Consider the following 18,660-nt stretch of genomic DNA (forward strand, 5'->3'; position numbering starts at 1 on the left):
ATTCCAAGCAGATAAAATTTTATTTGGAAATAAATCAGCTGTTGCTCAGAAAGGAGAGTTGATTAAGAAGGAAATGCTCACCAATGGGCCCTCTGTGTAATGCAGTATAAAAAACAAGGGATCAACACTGAAGGATGAATATAGGAAGCTTCTGTTGCTGAAACCATTTCCTAGCACTCTCTCTAGTTGATTTATGTCTGCCTCAGTGATTGATTTGTAGCAATAATTTGCTGAGCCTGCAGAATGTGCATGATCATAAATGTGAAGGTATAGAAAGTCACAGACATAGACTTTCAAATTTGCTGGGGAAAAAAACACTGAAAGCTGCTGAGAAATACGGTGGAATATCAAGAACAAAGCTTTCATGTGAGATCATGTCTGTGTCAGCAACAACAAAAATTGTTGGGTAGCCCCAAGAATGGGCAAAAATTGATTAATTTGTTGATCAAAGAACATGAAGAAAAGTATCCAAAAGTAAGTGGTATGACCAAGTCTTTTATTGTACTACCAGTGTTTTGCTTTCAGTTTTGCCAACTACTGATGTGAGGAAGTCAAACTTCTCAGGTCATGCCATCAAGAGTCACAGTTATTTTGTGTCTGCTCAATACCCCAAATGATGAGTAAAATCAGTCATAATTGTGAAAGACAGAGATATTTTGCATTCCTTTCTGATTTCAATGTTACTTCTTTTGCCAATGCATCCAAAAATTAGAACACAAACAGGGAAAATCTCTAGCATTAAAATAAATTGTTTTTGTAAAAATAATATGTATTATCTGTTGTACATAAATGTATATAGTACAGGTTTTTTAGTTATTTATTTGTTTTCTGAGTGTATTTTGAAAAGGAAATAGAACCTAAGTGCTGTAAGTGAAGAGTGCATTATCCCTGGAAGACTGATTGCCATTACCAGGGTCATAATTACCACCACTTAGCCACCTCAGTCATGCAATTCTTGTGTCTTAATGATACCAACAAAGCTCTTCTAAAGTACCCTAAAACCTGTCATCTTTAGTGTTACTGTCAGCTGAAATTCTTGCCATTAACTCATCATGTGTGTTGATTAGCACTCTACTCTGCACACACAAAGATGAGCTTTCCAGGGAGCACCAGAGCCTTTTGCAAAGCCTAAATCAAAGAAATTTGCATTCACACACATTTTAATTCTGGTAATTACAGGGTTAGCAGTGTGGGTTGCATCAAGCTGAAATGTGGAAAAATGTGAAAAATAAACTCTCCCAGACATCAGACTCAGTAGCTCTGTTTGCAGCCCTTTTGTGGGGTAACAGGACATGTGGTGGGGAGCAACTTCAGAACTCAGCTGCAGGGGATACTGTATTTTCTAAGACCTGTTTTCTATTTTGGAACAGTACCTTAGACTATCTTAGGCTAAATTTAGGGTCAATAGGTAATTTATATGGCTAAGGACGTTTATAGATAGTGGTTTACTTCCCCTTCCCCTTCTCCTCTCCTTGCCCAAGGCCTTTATCAGTAACAGAGATCATGAAATACCATGTAGCACATGGCATTTGGACAGTGTTGCACAGCATAAGTAGGAAAAACAAAGTTCCATAAAATGTTCCAGGCTTTAGAGTATTTTCCTCTTAAACAAATTCCGAACAAATAGCAGCAGATCATTGTCTCAAAGGGTTTTGTGCAAGAGGAAGATGAGAAAATGTGTATTCACTAGCAGCAAGGAAGGGGCAACCCAGCCTTCTGCCCAAAGCAGATCCAGGGCTTGTGTAGGTTGAATGCACTGAAGGATGGAAAAACCCTGAGCTCTGTGGGCTTCAGGGTCTGACTACCCTCAGAGTGAATTCTTTTTTCCTTATATTGTGCTGGCATTGCCTGTGGCTCCAGGCTGTGCTTGCTGGCCCTGTTCCAACTTCTCCTGTTGGAGGCATTTCAAGAAGCATTAAAACCATGGCACTGCAGAGTAGGTCTTGAAAGTAAAGCATCATGATACCATGCCCTCAGTGAGTCCCTTAGGGAATATTCCTACAATCCCTTCACCTCTCTCTGGTCCCCTAAATACAGAGTTATCTAGATCCACTGCAATGGTCCCAGCTGAGGATTCACAAACAGATTGTTCAACATGTTGGCAAAAATTGGTTAGAATCAAATTGGTAAAATGTGGATGGTATTGTTGAGTATTAATCGTTGTTTTTATAGACCAGGATGTATATTTTTAGTTTTTCAAGATAATTTTCTTCCTTAGATGTGTATTCAAAACCATCTGAAAACCATCACCAGTCTGATGTTGCAGAACAGTCTTCACTGGTACAAAAAATGGGTTTGTGCACAAAGATGGCTGTGGAGTATTTATTCATCAGTGTTCATTTTTACTGGCATGTTTTCAACAGTGCTAGTGATCTCATGCTTCCTGACCAGCTCTTTTTCAGGCACTCTGCTGAACTCTAATCAATGAATAAGCACCTTGAAGCAAATGATCATCAGTCATGGCTATTAGCATTTGCTTAGTTCATTTTGCCTTATAATCACAACCAGGAATCTTCTGATACATAAACACAGACAACAAAAATTCACTGTCCACCCTCTCCTTGACTCGTGTTTCCCTCTCGCTCATTTACAGAGCATCCCACAAATCTCCTGATGCAGTGCCCGAGTGCAAGACAGTGGCAGTGGGACATGGAAGGGGATGAGGGGAGTGGGATGCTCTGAGTCAGCCCCCAGCAGTGGCAAGGCTCCTGCTCTTCACTCCCTGATTGATGCAGGACCTCCTTATCCACTCCATCCCCTACACAGCTCCAAAGCTCTCAGTTCCTCCACGGCTCTGGATGCAGAAGGCATCATTATGTGACTGCACTGCATTTGAGGGCCTGGGAACTTTAAGTAGGGATAGAAATATTGCAAGGGGGGGTACCATGAAGACAGATCCAGGCTCTTCTTGGTGGTGCCAAGGACAGGAGGCAATGAAGAAAATGAAAGAAGTCTCACCTGAACATGAGGAAGAATTTCTTTCCTGTCCAGAGACCGAGCACAGGAACTGATTGTCCAGAGAAGGGTTGGAGTCTCCCTCACTGGAGATATTCCAAAACCCTTTAGACACAATCCTTGCTATATGCTGTGGGATGACCCTGCTTGAGCAGGGAGGTGGGACCAGATGACCCACAGTGGTCCCCTCCAGCCTGACCCATTCTGTGATTCTGCAGTGGAGAAAACAGGCAACTGCATGTCAGGAGTTTTCTTAAAGCTATGAAGAAAAGGACAGCTACTATGACTTCAGTGGCCCTAGGTAAACCTAATAGAATATGTTTAAAGCATTAATTCAAATTTCAAAGTGCTCCTTTACACCTGGGAACAGAAAAAACAAAACACAAGCTTGAGACTTGCTCCCTCAAGAGCAGTACCCTCAGCTACATGCAGTGAAACTTTCTGTTACCCCAGAGATACTTGTTATGTACTCACTGGATGAAATTTCACTGCCTCAAGATGCCAAAAGATATTTTGGCTCCACAGAAATGTGGAATAAAATTTGAAGTTCTTTTTAGCCACCAAAGAATTAGGTAAATGTTTTCTGTCTTTTCTAGGATAGCATCAATAATTTCATTTTGCAAAATATTTCCAACACTTTATTTCATTGTGTAATACCACAGAATTAGGCATATGGGGTACAAAAATTCAGAAGATAGTTTGAGAAGGAGACTGAATTACCTCATTCAAATTTTTAAAGTAACTCCTCTGCATAGTTGTGCAGTCTGACTAAAACACTTGTTGATCTTTTAACAGCATCAGACACTCCTGTTTGTATGTCTCAGAATTGTAAAATACTTTTAAATTAAGAAAATGTTTCATTTTTCTTCAAATTTTGAGCATCCTACTGATGAGCATTAGGCAGGCTTCATCAGTGGCTGAAATACAGCACAAGTTTGCAGGTACCAGAAGCCAGGTGTGCCCAGGCAGGTCTCATGCAGAGAAGCTGTTTGGTTCAGAGTGAGGAGAGTTTTGTTCCTGGTGTTAGAAGACACGAACACAATGCTCCAGGAAGTAGCAGGTGAAGTGCAACAAGCCCATTTTTTCTCCAGACTCAGCCTTCCCCCACACACAGCACCTCTGAGAGAAAACAATGATTTTTAGATGTCTGTACAATTTCACAGCTAGTCGAGTTCCATTACAGTGGCAACAACAGATTTCAGACTACCTCTTGACAAACATCTTCTGAAGGCAAAATGATCACAAAATACAGTTGTTGCCTTTACAAATGTACAATTCCTCTGTGTGGGAGTGGGTATTTTTTTCAGAAGATGTGAAAGAAACATAAGCTGCTGATACATCTCCTGTTAACAAAATAAATAGAGGTAATTCAAGTTAAAGTTAGTATGTGTGACAGAAAAGATTATGCTGGTAACTTGTTTTTAATCTCTTTAGCTCTCTATTTTTTTTGTCTTTAATTATGTGCATTAGTTCAAATGACAATGTCAAGACAGACATGAAGTCTTTCCCTTTCTCTCTAATTTATCTTCATGACTCATTTGTCTTTGAAAGGAGTTTATTGTAATAACTATGGAATAAAATGTAGTCACTGACTGCAGTAATAAGGATTTAAAAAAATATATATATGTATGTATTTGCTTTCAAGTTAAAGAAGCCCTGAGATGTTTTCATCAAGCTTAAATTAAATAAATCTTTCTGGAACTTTTGTTTGACTGACACTTTCAGATCCAATATAATGTCAGTAGGGGAGATCCTGCAAGGGAGGTCTGGAAGAAGGGCTCCAGGCACTCCTCAAACCTCTGGAACTCCTTCATCCCATCTTGATGGGGGAGGAAGACCTTGCTGGGCAGGACACATGGTGCTTTCAATGCTGTCCAAATAGCTGCCAGCAGATGTCTGCAAGATTTTTGTCCAAAAGTCATGTAAAGAACCCAGGAAGAGGCACAGGTGACAGCAAGGAGCAGCCATGGCAGAGCTGCCTGAGCTCTGGGAATTAGGAGAAATTTCTGTGTCACCTCTCCTGGGCTCAGCCCCTCAGCAGGGCATGGGTTTAACACTCCACCTGCACATTTCAGGTCTCTGACTGTCCCTGTGTACCAGACTTACCTCCTGCTCTTTATGAGGGCATGTTAAATTGACTTAGTTCCATTCCTAGTTTAGCAGCTCCTGCTGATTTGCCCAGACTCTCTTTTCAGGTTTGGACCCCCTGTGACCTTTGGAGGGAAGGGTTGGTGTTGCACAATGAGTGACCCAGCCAGTGAATGGGACTTTATGTGAAGGCTTGAACTTTGCCCATGTTGTTTGAAGCACTTGAAGCAGATTTGTACTCTGCAGTGTCATTGGTGCTATCAAGTTTTCTCTGTGCCCTTCACCACCACTATAAAAAAAAAAAAAATATGCATCAGGTTTTAAAATGAACTTTCAGTGGCATTAACTAAATGTCCCCTTAATTGCCAGCTCCATAAAAGGGTGGCTTGGATATAGCTCATGGATTGCTGGTATCATTTGAGGTTAGATCAAAGCTTGTATAAGAGATAACAACAATCTGAACATAATAGTGCCTTTGGAGAACAAGGATTTGTTACACATCACAAAGCCTGGCTGCAGCTTGGATGGGATTTTAGAAGCAGAGCTGCCATTACAGGCATATGGGGAGATGAGTGGAGATCATTAGTGTAGACATCAAAATAGCAAAGAAGATTTGGTCTGGGAGAGCAAAAAAGCGTGGTAGAAACACTAGCAGGAATAAATAATCCACTTACAGACATCAAACTCCAGCCAATAACAAAAACAAGCAAACAAAACAAAACATCAAAAAGCTTTGCTATAACTAGATCAGAGAAATTTGACATTCCCTCTCACTGTCTATCAGGTAAAACAGCACTGGGAACCTACAGAACCATCCAAAAAGAAATAAAGGTTTTTCTCCACTGAAAATCCTGTACAGGTTGTGGTGGACTGAAGCCATGAGTACAATTTCATCTCTCTCCTAGATAATTGACTGCTTCACTGGACTCCTAAAACCCTCAGAACTCCTCCTGAGAAGCAAATTTAGTGCAGGGGTTTGGGAGCTGAACAACCCTTTCTGCCAGCCCTCCTCTCCCTGCAGCAACCCCAGCCCTGAGTTCCACCAGGCAGAAATCAGTCACACAGACACAATTCCCTACCTCTGCCAGGTAGATGAGCTGAGAATAACAGAAAAGTAATTTCCAAGGTGCCATTTCTTCTTTTCTTTAAAGTCCTTCACTGAATGTTACCCTGTAGATGCAGGATGTTTTCTGGTGTTACCCAAGGAATCACATTCTTGTAATAAGTAAATAATGTTAATTGCTTGTTTTTCTTTTTGCAAACCCAAACAGAGGATCTGAGATCCCAACATTGTGCTCATTCCTAAAACTGACTTAGAGGGATTTGCATCCTTTTTCCTCACACAATCACTCAAATTTGGATAATTAATTATTAGAAATTGGCCAGAGCAACGAATAAGCAGATATTGTAATTAGGAACTGTAAATAAATCCATGAGAATTGTTAGTAAATTCATTGACCTCTGGTGTAACTATACTGTCTCAGCAGTATTTATGGTAGTGACTATTGCTTATCTGGTGATATCAAACATTCTCTAAAAGAATATTGATTACTTCTGCTTTATGCAACTGAGTAACGTATTAAACTTTTTGACTGCTTCAGAGAAAACAATGTCTTAATCTGCATCTGTGGCAGCACATTTCTCTCTCTCTCTCAGGATTTTTCATAGAGGTGCACAGAGAGAAAGAAAGAGAAAACAATTTCTATTTCTGCTCCTTGTTTTTCTCATGTGGAATGTGCTTAGAGAATTGTTTACCTGGGGTGATTGCTTGATTGGATTCTGGTGAGGATTGTTTGGGCCTGATGGCCAATCAGATCCACCTGTGTGCGGACTCTCGAGAACAGGGTCACAAGTTGTGAGTTAGATATGGTAGTTAGAGAAAATAGGTATGTAGTTTTAGTATCTTCCTTTATGCAGTATATTAATGTATTATAGCATAGTTATAATAAAGAAATCATTCAGCCTTCTGAACTGATGTTGGACATCATAATTTCTTCCCATTGGGTTCACCTGCATTTTCCAATATGCATCTCCATTTAAGAACTCCCTGAAACCAAAAATAATCTCTGATCAAGTCTGTCAATGTGCTTCCTGCAAAATAAAAACAACTGAGTGTACTCTGTGATGAAATTCATCAGCACCACCCTATGCAGTTTCTCAGAGCTCTGTTTAGCAGTAGTCACCAGCTTACACCAAAAAAAAAAAAAAAAAAAAAAAAAAAAAAAAAAAAAATCCATACAGTCCCAGAAGGGAAATGGAAATCCCTGCCTACACATAATTTCTTGATTAATAAATGTGGATGCAGCATTCACCTGCAGAAAGCAGGCAGGGTGAGCCTGCAGGACCCCAAAGGGTTATCCCCAATACAAGCAGAGCAAAGCAATCAAAGTTGAATTTGTAGTGCCAGGGCAGCGGAAGGGAGAGCCAGAGAGCTGCTCTCAGACTGAGCTGCTGCTCCTTGCCTCGGTGATTCATCTCCAGCCAAAATCCCCAGCACACACGTAAGTGAGATTTGCAGCAGAGGGAGGCAGCTGTGTTTGTGCTCTGCCTTTGGCACACACTCCAGGACAGGGCTGCACTCCTGGTGCCAGCACAGGTGCCCAAACAGGGTGGCAAAGTCCTTGCTGTTGCCAGCTCATGAAGCTGGGAGAGTGGGAAGCAGCAGCAGGCAGGTTTACAGGGACCTTGTGCTCCTGAGTCATTAGAAAAATACATTGCCTGTTTCTCTCCTCCTAATGAGTCATTTAAGAGACAGGGTGATCACTGCAATTTTCCTAATTCTTTTGAGATATTTCTGAAAGAACTGTAAAGGTGATTCTCAGTCTTGTGAGCAGTGTTATGAGCCACAGGTGTCACTATGAGTTCAAACCTCACCTTACACCTGTGAGAAGAGGACTGAGGGAGAAAACACACATGGGAGTGTACATTTACTTTGTGCTGACAGGACTGAAGGCGCCTGATGCAGTCAGGACAGGCATCAGCGGTGTCCACCAGGGCTACTCTCCCAGGAAACCCCTCTGCCCACCAGTCTGGGCAGCCAGTGCCACGGAGGCAGCAGGGACAGGGGACAGCAGCCAGTCCAGGGTGACGCCATTTCTACCCCGGGGTTTGGGAGTGGAGGCACCTGGCTGAGAGGAGTGATTCACAGCTCCTTTTCTTGTGTGTCTGCCTTGCACTCAAAAGAATCCGGAGGAAAACTGTGTCCAAGAGCTGCTTTCTGCCCCTCCTGAGGAAGCTTGTGACTCCTCCACCTGCTGCACAGTCTGGGGGATGCAGCACAGGCTGAAGTGTTCAGCCAAGACACGAGGTGAAAGCACCACCAGCAAGAACTCCCACTTCATATCTTTCTGTACTCTGACTTCTCTTTCTGGACTTTCCCTATTTTCTACATGACAGAGCCACCTGAGACAAGTTCTTGTAGCTTCCCCAGCCTCTAACAATTGGAGGTGCTTGCCTTGCCTGATGCAATGCCTCAGTGTAAAGATTATTTCTGTGCCTTCAACTGTACAGAACTTAAGTAAGCAAATGCCTTATTTGGTGCTCTTTGGATTTTGACTTCTGGCAGGTCTGAATTTTATTATCTTGAACATCATAGAGCTATCAGAAAGTACCTACGGCAATAAACAATTCATTCTGATTGTTCTCCAGTGTGAAAGTACACTTTTTGAACTGTGTGAGCCTCCTATGTGTGAGATTTCATATCTGCCTGAACCTTTTACCTGCAGGACATTTTGTGTTTGCAGGTGTTGAAGTTTACACAGTGATGAATCGTGGAGTTCTTTAAAAGGAGAATTTTACCTCTTCTGCAATTTGAGTGGCTTTCAAATACATTTCTAAAGAAACAATACCTAGATATATTTTTTTTCCTGAGAAAACATTTATGTGGAGAGAGAATAACTACCATCAGGAGATTTCTGAAAAGAGAATGAATAAACAAAGGTGCAATAAAGTATTAGGTATACAATTCCTGTGTGTTTGTGGGCTAGGACATGGGTATTAGTGTGAACCACTCCCAGAACACTTTGTTATATGTTTTCTATGTTTTTTTCTATGCCTATTTGTCCTAGGGTGGCTGTATGATGCCTTTATCCCCAATCGTCTGCCCTGTTTATGTTGAATAATAAGTTCTACACCTTTAAGTCTTGTTCCAAGAGTGAGAGGAGGAGGGAAGAAGCTCAGAGTTTGTTTTCAAAAAACTCACTCCCTCCTCCACATTCCTGCTCCGGGACGGTGTTGTCTGCGGACAGACGGACAGCGAGACAGAGCTCTCCTTTGTTTTTTCTAGTTAGTTTTAGCTAGCTGAGGCAGAGAAGTTCCCTGGACTGTGTTTTTTTCCCTTTCTCTGGACCTGCTCTGGACTGAACACCAGAAGAGCATCAGCAGCTCACATCTGTGGCCCAGCGGGCCGGGCCTGGGCCGCGGCATTGCCAGCGCCGGAGGGACTGGTCAGAGACTGAGTGAGCTGAGCTGCAGCCCGGGGGGGATTTGCTCTGAATTTGTCTCTCTTAGAGTGGCAAGAAGTCTTATTGTTTAATATTGTCTAAGTTCTCTTGTTTAATAAACAGGTTTTTTCCACTTTTTTCCTCCAGAGGTATTTTTTCCCGAACCGGCTGGGGGAGGGGCCAATTGAATCTGCTTTCCTAAAGGAACCCTTTTGTGGGGGGGGGGGGGGAATTCTTTCCCCAGACTTGCCCTGAACCAGGACAAATACATTATTTGGCGCCCAGCTACCGGGGCTCGAGAAAGTGGAAAAAACCTTTATTCCTCTACTGATTGCATGCTGGTTGTGTTTGTTTTGTAGTGGGTTAAAGCACCCAGTAGCCATGTTGCTTACATCCATAATATCTCTTGGGGTGGAGGCCTTCATGTGGTTCTGGTCACTAGGCCTTTTTGAGGTTTTAGTGCTTTTCTGGTCACTAGGATTGTCCCTTACAGGCGGTTTTTACAGTAGAAGAGCACAGATTAAAATAGCTATTGTGCTGGCCTTGGCAATAGTGATTTATAAGGCGCTTGTAAAGATACTGGATTCTGTTCAAAATATGTATGCTTTATGGTTTTTTCACCCTACCCTGCATCCTAGTTCCAGTAGGATGTTCTGGGAGTTTATTAGTAATTGCACCTGGTTTGTTAGAGGAGGAGCAGAGGATGAGGTTTTCCAACCCCTCCTTTCCTTCTTCTCTTTTGAATCTGTCATGTCATTTTTTGAGAATGTTCAGTCTCCCCTGAATGTTAAAGAGACCCTCTTTCTGGTATTTATTCTGGGAAACTCCCTGGGAAACTTTCTTTATACAGCCTGCAGTTTCTCTAGAGTGAAGGCTGAAATATCCAGAGGGACTGATGAAATCCCTCATCCGGATGTGGAAAATCCTAAGTGGTGTGGAGAATGGGAGAAAATAGGCCAGACCCTGAAGGAATTTTCTGACCCTGTAGAGTGGGATTTTCCAAGTGAACAAATTCAGAACCCAGATGAGGTAGGGAAATACCTGAAAGAGAAGTGCCATGATGATCCAGGAGAAGGACCCTCAAAGCTAATTACTGACACAAAAGCCGAAGTTAAGGCAACTGATGCAGGATCAGAAGCCACTACTGAGTCCTATTCCCTGAAGGACCTTCGTGGCCTAAGGAAGGATTACACTCGACGACCTGATGAGTCTATAATTAGTTGGTTGGTCCGTCTTTGGGATGCTGCAGGGGAGGCTACAATTCTGGATGGTAGCGAAGCGAGACATTTGGGATCCCTGTCACAGGATCCTGCCATTGATCAAGGAATGATGAGGGGGGCTAATCCTCGCAGCCTCTGGGCACGGGTTCTGGACAGTGTAGCACAAAGATACCTGTGTGCAGATGATCTTTATATGCAGCAAACCCAGTGGAAGACTATAGAGCAAGGAATTCAACGCTTGAGGGAAATGGCAGTGGTAGAGATTGTCTTCTCGGATGATGTAGATACTGTAAATCCAGACTTGGTACCATGTACATCTGTGATGTGGCGAAAACTTGTAAGACTTGGGCCAGATGAATATGCTTCTGCTGTAGCAATAATGAAGCAAGATGACGGTGAGGAGACTGTGCTCGATATGACAAAGAAGCTCCGAGCATATGCAGATGCTGTACATGGCCCAACACACATGAGAATTGCAGCAGTAGAAACACAACTGCAGAAACTAGAAAAAAAGATAGAGAACAAGATAGAGGAGAATCTTAAGAGATTCAGGGAGGAGATTAAAAAGGACCTTCTTAAAATTTCTGCAGTACAGATCAGAGGTCCTGGTACCCAATGCAGACGTCCCTCAGATGGGGAGAGAAGGTACACCTCACGAGCTGAGCTGTGGTTCTTCCTGCGCGATTGTGGAGAAAATATGAAGAAATGGGATGCGAAACCTACTGCTGATCTGGCACAGCGGGTGCGTGAATTGAAGGGAAGCAAGACTCTGAGAGGAATTTTCACCAAAAGGGAAGCAGCTCCAGTGACCCATAACCAAACTGCCATATATGATGATGATGACGATATTTTCGATCCCCTTGAAGGAACCTCCAAGACATATGCCCCAGGAAAGAAGGATAACCAGGCTTAGAGGGGCCCTGCCTCTAGCCAGGTAGAGGCTAGGGAAAACCGTATTTTTTGGACGGTGTGGATTCGTTGGCCTGGCACATCAGAACCACAAGAATATAAAGCTTTAGTCGACACTGGTGCGCAGTGCACATTAATCCCATCAAACTATGTGGGGACAGAACCTGTTTCTATTGCTGGTGTGACAGGGGGATCACAGGACTTTACTTCAGTGGAAGCTGAGATCAGCCTGACTGGAAATGAGTGGAAGAAACAGTCTATTGTAACTGGCCCAGAGGCCCCATGTATTTTAGGCATAGACTTCCTCCGAAGTGGGTATTTCAAAGACCCAAAGGGACTCAGGTGGGCATTTGGGATAGCAGCTGTAGAGACAGAGGGCATCAAGCAATTGAACAGCTTACCTGGACTATCGGAAAACCCATCTGCAGTAAGACTTTTGAAGGTAGAAGAGCAGCGAGTACCAATTGCCACCTCAACAGTGCATCGCCGGCAGTACCGAACGAATCGAGATGCCGTGATCCCCATCCACAAAATGATCCATGAGTTGGAGAGCCAAGGGGTGGTCAGCAAAACCCATTCACCCTTCAACAGCCCCATCTGGCCTGTGCGTAAATCCGAAGGAGAATGGAGATTGACAGTGGACTACCGTGCCCTAAATGAGGTGACTCCACCGCTGAGCGCTGCTGTGCCGGACATGCTGGAACTCCAGTACGAGCTGGAGTCCAAGGCAGCAAAGTGGTATGCCACTATTGATATTGCCAATGCGTTTTTCTCCATTCCTCTGGCAGCAGAATGCAGGCCTCAGTTTGCTTTCACCTGGAGGGGCGTGCAGTACACCTGGAACCGACTGCCCCAGGGGTGGAAACACAGCCCCACCATCTGCCATGGACTGATCCAGGTTGCACTGGAAAAGGGTGAGGCTCCAGAACACCTGCAGTACATTGATGACATCATTGTGTGGGGGAAGACAGCAGCAGAGGTATTTGAGAAAGGAGAGAGAATCATCCAGATTCTCCTGAAAGCTGGTTTTGCCATCAAGAAGAGCAAGGTCAAGGGACCTGCTCGAGAGATCCAGTTCCTGGGAGTGAAGTGGCAAGATGGACGGCGTCAGATTCCTACAGATATCATTAACAAGATCACAGCGATGTCTCCACCAACCAGCAAGAAGGAAACACAAGCTTTCTTAGGCGCCATAGGTTTTTGGAGAATGCACATTCCTGAGTATAGCCAGATCGTGAGCCCTCTCTACCTGGTCACTCGCAAGAAGAATGATTTCCACTGGGGCCCTGAGCAGCAACAAGCCTTCACCCAGATCAAGCAGGAGATTGCCCATGCAGTAGCCCTTGGCCCAGTCAGGACAGGACCAGATGTGAAGAATGTGCTTTACTCTGCAGCCGGGAACCATGGTTTGTCCTGGAGCCTTTGGCAGAAGGTGCCTGGTGAGACTCGAGGCCGACCGCTAGGATTTTGGAGTCGAAGCTATAGGGGGTCTGAAGCCAACTATACTCCAACAGAGAAGGAAATTTTAGCAGCCTATGAAGGAGTTCAAGCCGCCTCGGAGGTGATCGGTAGAGAAGCACAACTTCACTTGGCACCCCGACTACCGGTGCTGGGGTGGATGTTCAAAGCAAAGATTCCCTCCACCCACCATGCCACCAGTGCCACATGGAGCAAGTGGATTGCCCTTATTACGCAGTGCGCCCGGATTGGAAAATTGAATCGCCCTGGGATTTTGGAGATAATTACAAACTGGCCTGAAGGTGAAAACTTTAGTCTTGAAGATGAAGAGGAGGAAGTGGCACATGCTGAAGAAGCGCCACCATATAACCAACTGCCAGCAGAAGAAACACACTATGCTCTTTTCACTGATGGCTCTTGCCGCATTGTAGGAATGAAACGGAAGTGGAAAGCAGCCGTATGGAGTCCCACACGACGAGTTGCGGAAGCTACTGAAGGGGAAGGTGGATCGAGTCAATTTGCTGAACTCAAAGCGGTTCAACTGGCCCTGGACATTGCTGAAAGGGAGAAGTGGCCAAAACTCTACCTCTACACTGATTCATGGATGGTAGCCAATGCTCTGTGGGGGTGGCTGGAGAGGTGGAAAAAAGCTAATTGGCAGCGTAGAGGAAAACCAATTTGGGCTGCTGATGAGTGGAAAAACATTGCTACCAGGGTAGAGAAGCTACCTGTGAAAGTTTGTCATGTAGATGCCCATGTCCCCAAGAGCAGAGCCAATGAGGAACACCAAAACAACCAGCAAGTAGATCGGGCTTCAAAGATAGGGGTATCAAAGATAGACTTGGATTGGCAACACAAAGGGGAATTGTTCTTGGCACGATGGGCCCATGATGCCTCAGGCCATCAGGGTAGAGATGCCACTTTTAAGTGGGCACGAGATCGAGGGGTGGATCTAACCATGGACAGTATATCTCAGGTAATCCACGACTGTGAGACATGTGCTGCCATCAAACAGGCCAAGCGGGTAAAGCCCCTGTGGTACGGTGGGCGGTGGTCCAAGTACAGATATGGGGAGGCCGGGCAGATTGACTACATCACACTGCCCCAGACACGCCACGGCAAGCGTTATGTGCTCACAATGGTAGAAGCCACCACAGGATGGTTGGAAACCTATCCTGTGCCTCATGCTATGGCCCGTAACACCATCCTAGGCCTTGAAAAGCAAATTCTTTGGAGGCATGGTACCCCTGAGAGGATTGAGTCCGACAATGGAACTCATTTCAAGAACAGCCTTATCAACACTTGGGCTAGGGAACATGGTATTGAGTGGGTGTACCATATTCCCTACCATGCACCAGCTGCAGGAAAAGTAGAGAGGTACAATGGATTGTTGAAAACCACACTGAAAGCATTGGGTGGGGGATCTCTCAAGAATTGGGAACAGAATCTGGCAAAAGCCACCTGGTTAGTTAACACCCGAGGCTCTACCAGTCGATGGGGCCCTGCCCAGTCTCAGCTTTTGCATATAGTAGATGGAGACAAAGTCCCAGTAGTCCATGTTAGAGGCTTGTTAGGAAAGACAGTGTGGATCAATTCTGCCTCAAGTACGGACAAACGCATTCGTGGGATTGTCTTTGCTCAGGGACCAGGTTGTACATGGTGGGTAATGCAGAGAGATGGAAGAACACGATGTGTACCTCAGGGAGATCTGATTGTTGGGTGAGAACTATGTATAAATATCACTGTTTGCTGAATACTGCTGCCATTGTCTGTGTATAGTTGTATATTAGATGTATAATGTATCTATTTATAGGGTTTGAATATATATATTAGTTTTAGTAGTAAGCTGACGATATGGGGATAAGGGGTGGAATGTCCTAGGGTGGCTGTATGATGCCTTTATCCCCAATCGTCTGCCCTGTTTATTTTGAATAATAAGTTCTACACCTTTAAGTCTTGTTCCAAGAGTGAAAGGAGGAGGGAAGAAGCTCAGAGTTTGTTTTCAAAAAACTCACTCCCTCCTCCACATTCCTGCTCCGGGACGGTGTTGTCTGCGGACAGACGGACAGCGAGACAGAGCTCTCCTTTGTTTTTTCTAGTTAGTTTTAGCTAGCTGAGGCAGAGAAGTTCCCTGGACTGTGTTTTTTTCCCTTTCTCTGGACCTGCTCTGGACTGAACACCAGAAGAGCGTCAGCAGCTCACATCTGTGGCCCAGCGGGCCGGGCCTGGGCCGCGGCATTGCCAGCGCTGGAGGGACTGGTCAGAGACTGAGTGAGCTGAGCTGCAGCCCAGGGGGGATTTGCTCTGAATTTGTCTCTCTTGGAGTGGCAAGAAGTCTTACTGTTTAATATTGTTTAAGTTCTCCTGTTTAATAAACAGGTTTTTTCCACTTTTTTCCTCCAGAGGTATTTTTTCCCGAACCGGCTGGGGGGAGGGGCCAATTGAATCTGCTTTCCTAAAGGAACCCTTTTGTGGGGGGGGGAAATCTTTCCCCAGACTTGCCCTGAACCAGGACACTATTTAAACCACCAGCTTGTGACACTTGCTTGTAATTTTAATAGCTCTTCTTTTCTAGTGTATGTTTGCCACTTCCTCAAAGTCCTTGTATGCCTGAGGTGTGCTGATCACATCCAGATCTCTTAGTGACAAATCTGATGGAAAATAATCCCATTTATTAAATATTCTTCTATCAAGACTCTGCTAGATCTTTTTATCTTATTTTCCACAGAAGAAAAATATCTGTTCATGTGTTACGCCATGTAATTTAGATACGTATGCAGTAAAACATATGGATTATCTGCTTGGTTGTTTGTTTGTTTGTTTTCATGGAGTTTTCCCTCTGCTGGGAAAAAAAAAAAAGCTACAGTGTAGTAGCCAAGGGCAAGCAAAGCAGGTTGCAGGCAAATGTGACAGAGTTGTTCCTTTCTAACAGGGCAGGTGCTGACCTACAGGACTTGATGGCTTCCAGGGTCTTCCTCTCCAAGCCTGGAGAGAAAGCTGGATCCTCTGCTTGCATGGCTTTAGCCTCCTGTACATGAAAATACATTACTAATTCATTTCTAGGACACCTATAACCAAAAGCATCCCTTATTGTCAGGCCAAGTAAGCAGGGAGTGGCTCTGAGCACAATGCAGCTCTCCTGATTCATCTAATGAGAAGAAATTTAAGCTGTCAGTACAGTGCATGGAGTGAGGTGTATTTCACTGGCAGAATTAATTCTGCTTAAATTGCATTTCAAGGTAAATGTGTGGCAGTGGTAGGCAATATAAACACACAAAAAATACAGAAAAAATAAATATTTGCTTTCAAGAAAACTGTAACTGGGCAGGAAATGGCATGAACCAGATGAGTTCCTGCACAGCACACAGGGCTGCTGTCCCCAGGTTCACTGCAGAATGTAGAATGATGAGATGCATGAGCACAAGAGACAGGATCACAGCTCCTACTTATGTTTTTATGCACTTCAGTGCTTCTTTGGCGTAGCTGAGACTTGCAAAGGGAATTGTTGAGATCCCAAGAGAAAAATTTCCCATTCCACCACCCCCAAGACAGATGTGCTGACGGTATTTGTTCCCTCTGGAAAATTTCCTCCTCAGCCCATCACTAGGTTTGTCTAAATGAAGACAGATCATCCGGATTTTAGTTTGAGACATGTGGACAGCTCAGGTGGTGATCCAGCTCTCATGCTCCTAGCTTGACCTGCATTTTGATGGTTGCCATCAACCTGCTAAAATTACAGCACAAAAATCTCTCAGACAGGAGGATGTGCAATGAGCTCTTGACAGTGATGACTGCAGCCAAAAACTCCTTCTCATTCCCAAATCCTTTAACAAAGGAATTGTGTGCATGTAATTTACTTTTTTAATTCATATACATGTGTACACACGTAAGCACACAGAATCCTTAAGGCTCAAGCACACCTCAGCCTCTGCTCACCAGGAATTTAGCATAAACACAGTTCACGTGCTAAGGCTACTTCCACAATCCATTACACCAGAAGCTGGCAAAGCCTTTAAAATGAAAATGCTAATTCAGAAAAGGAAAAATCTATTAAAAATAAACTAATGCATTAACAAACAGAATATTTAGGTAGTTAACAAATGTGTTTTCTGACTGACTAGCAGCAATTCTTTCCAGAAGGCAGCAGGTATCTTTAAGCACCTGTGAAAGAGAAAAGAAAGGATGTTTTCAGTTGTATAGGATTATAGCTATAGTGGCATAAATATAGAAAACCTCAAAATCCTGGAATACCTGGTAAGCATTAACTGATAACTTAATTTTCTAAAAGTAATTTCTGAATTTTATGATTTTTTTTTAGCAGTTGATGTACTTTTTTTAATACAGTTAATGTAGCAGTTAGATGAATTTCTTTTTCTTTTTTTTTTTTTTTTTTCTTTCCATGAATAGCAGATAAGTGTCTGCAACACCTACTGCAAAAACAGGCAAGCAAGGAAAAAAATAATCTTCTCAAACATTTCTGGTTTCTGAAGATTGCATAGGATGGGCAGGGCTAAAATCTAACTATGGAGTAGGTTGTTCAAAACTGCAACCCAAATGATGCAGTGCCATAGGCCAGCATGGTTTCCTGTGCAGTTTGACAAGCACAGTTCATGACACAGTGTCTTGGTTTGAAAAGACAGGTGTCTGCTAAAGAAGGCAGGAGCCTCCCTTGAAATGGAAGATGTAAACCCCCTCCCTCCAAACTGTTATAATTTTGAAATTAAAAGGCTCTCAGGCAAAGATATGGGAATAGGAATAGCAGTTCTGTACTAGGAAAATTAAAAATACAAATGCAATAGTACACAAAAACCACTGACAGAGTCAGAACAGACCTGACACCCTGTGGGTCAGAGTGGTGGCAGCAGTCCCATTCCATGGGGGCTCAGCCCTCCTGCAGTGCCAGCTGTGCTTCTGCTGGAGCAGGGATCCTGGACAAGGCTGGAGTTTTCCTCTGAAGCTCCAGGGCTGCTGGAGATGGGCCTGGGCTTCTTCTGGGAATGCACTGGAGAAGAAAGCTGCTCCTCTAGGAATGCAGTGCACAAAGGCTGCTGTGGTGCTCCCAAGGTCAGATTGTATCCAGGTAGGAATGCTTGGCTCCTCCCCCTGGCCAGAGCATCTCCCCATGGGATGCTGGAATTTTCTCAGCCATGCAGGGAGACTCACTGGCCATGAACAGAAGAGATCTCTTGGAGGGAGGATGGGTGGTGGAAGAGATAAAGAAAAAACTGCCCAATGAACAGAAGAGAACTGCCCCACCTCTGACAGATGGCAACAGAATACACACCCCCATTTCCAACCAAAGACACATAGCTTTGATCCTGTAGGAAGGACAGGAATGATCTGGGGACAGCCCCTGACCACTGCTGCAGCTGCTGCAGAAGCAGATGTGCAGCTCTGATGGGAGTGAAACGCTGCTGGTGAATCCATCAAACTGACACAAAGCCAGGCTTTATTACAGTTTCAACCTTTGACATCAATAGAGGCCATAGTTGTCCCTCATTACTTTGCATTTTCATGCATCTCTGGCCACAGTCCATCAGATTAGGATGGGATACAAAGCTGAGATACTACAAGGATGGCTCTTCTCA

At 44.0% G+C, this 18,660-nt stretch overlaps 1 protein-coding gene across 1 annotated transcript; it reads left to right on the top strand.

Moving 5' to 3' along the window:
- Positions 1–12,146: 12,146 nt before the first annotated feature.
- LOC128782588 (uncharacterized) lies at positions 12,147–14,981 on the top strand. Its single transcript, XM_053932997.1, has 2 exons — positions 12,147–14,449; positions 14,715–14,981. Exons 1-2 carry the CDS (start codon positions 12,147–12,149, stop codon positions 14,737–14,739), a joined length of 2,328 nt encoding a protein of 775 aa, XP_053788972.1. The 3' UTR covers positions 14,740–14,981.
- Positions 14,982–18,660: the final 3,679 nt, after the last annotated feature.

This window comes from Vidua chalybeata, chromosome 2, assembly GCF_026979565.1.
Source record: "Vidua chalybeata isolate OUT-0048 chromosome 2, bVidCha1 merged haplotype, whole genome shotgun sequence".
NCBI lineage: Eukaryota > Metazoa > Chordata > Aves > Passeriformes > Viduidae > Vidua > Vidua chalybeata.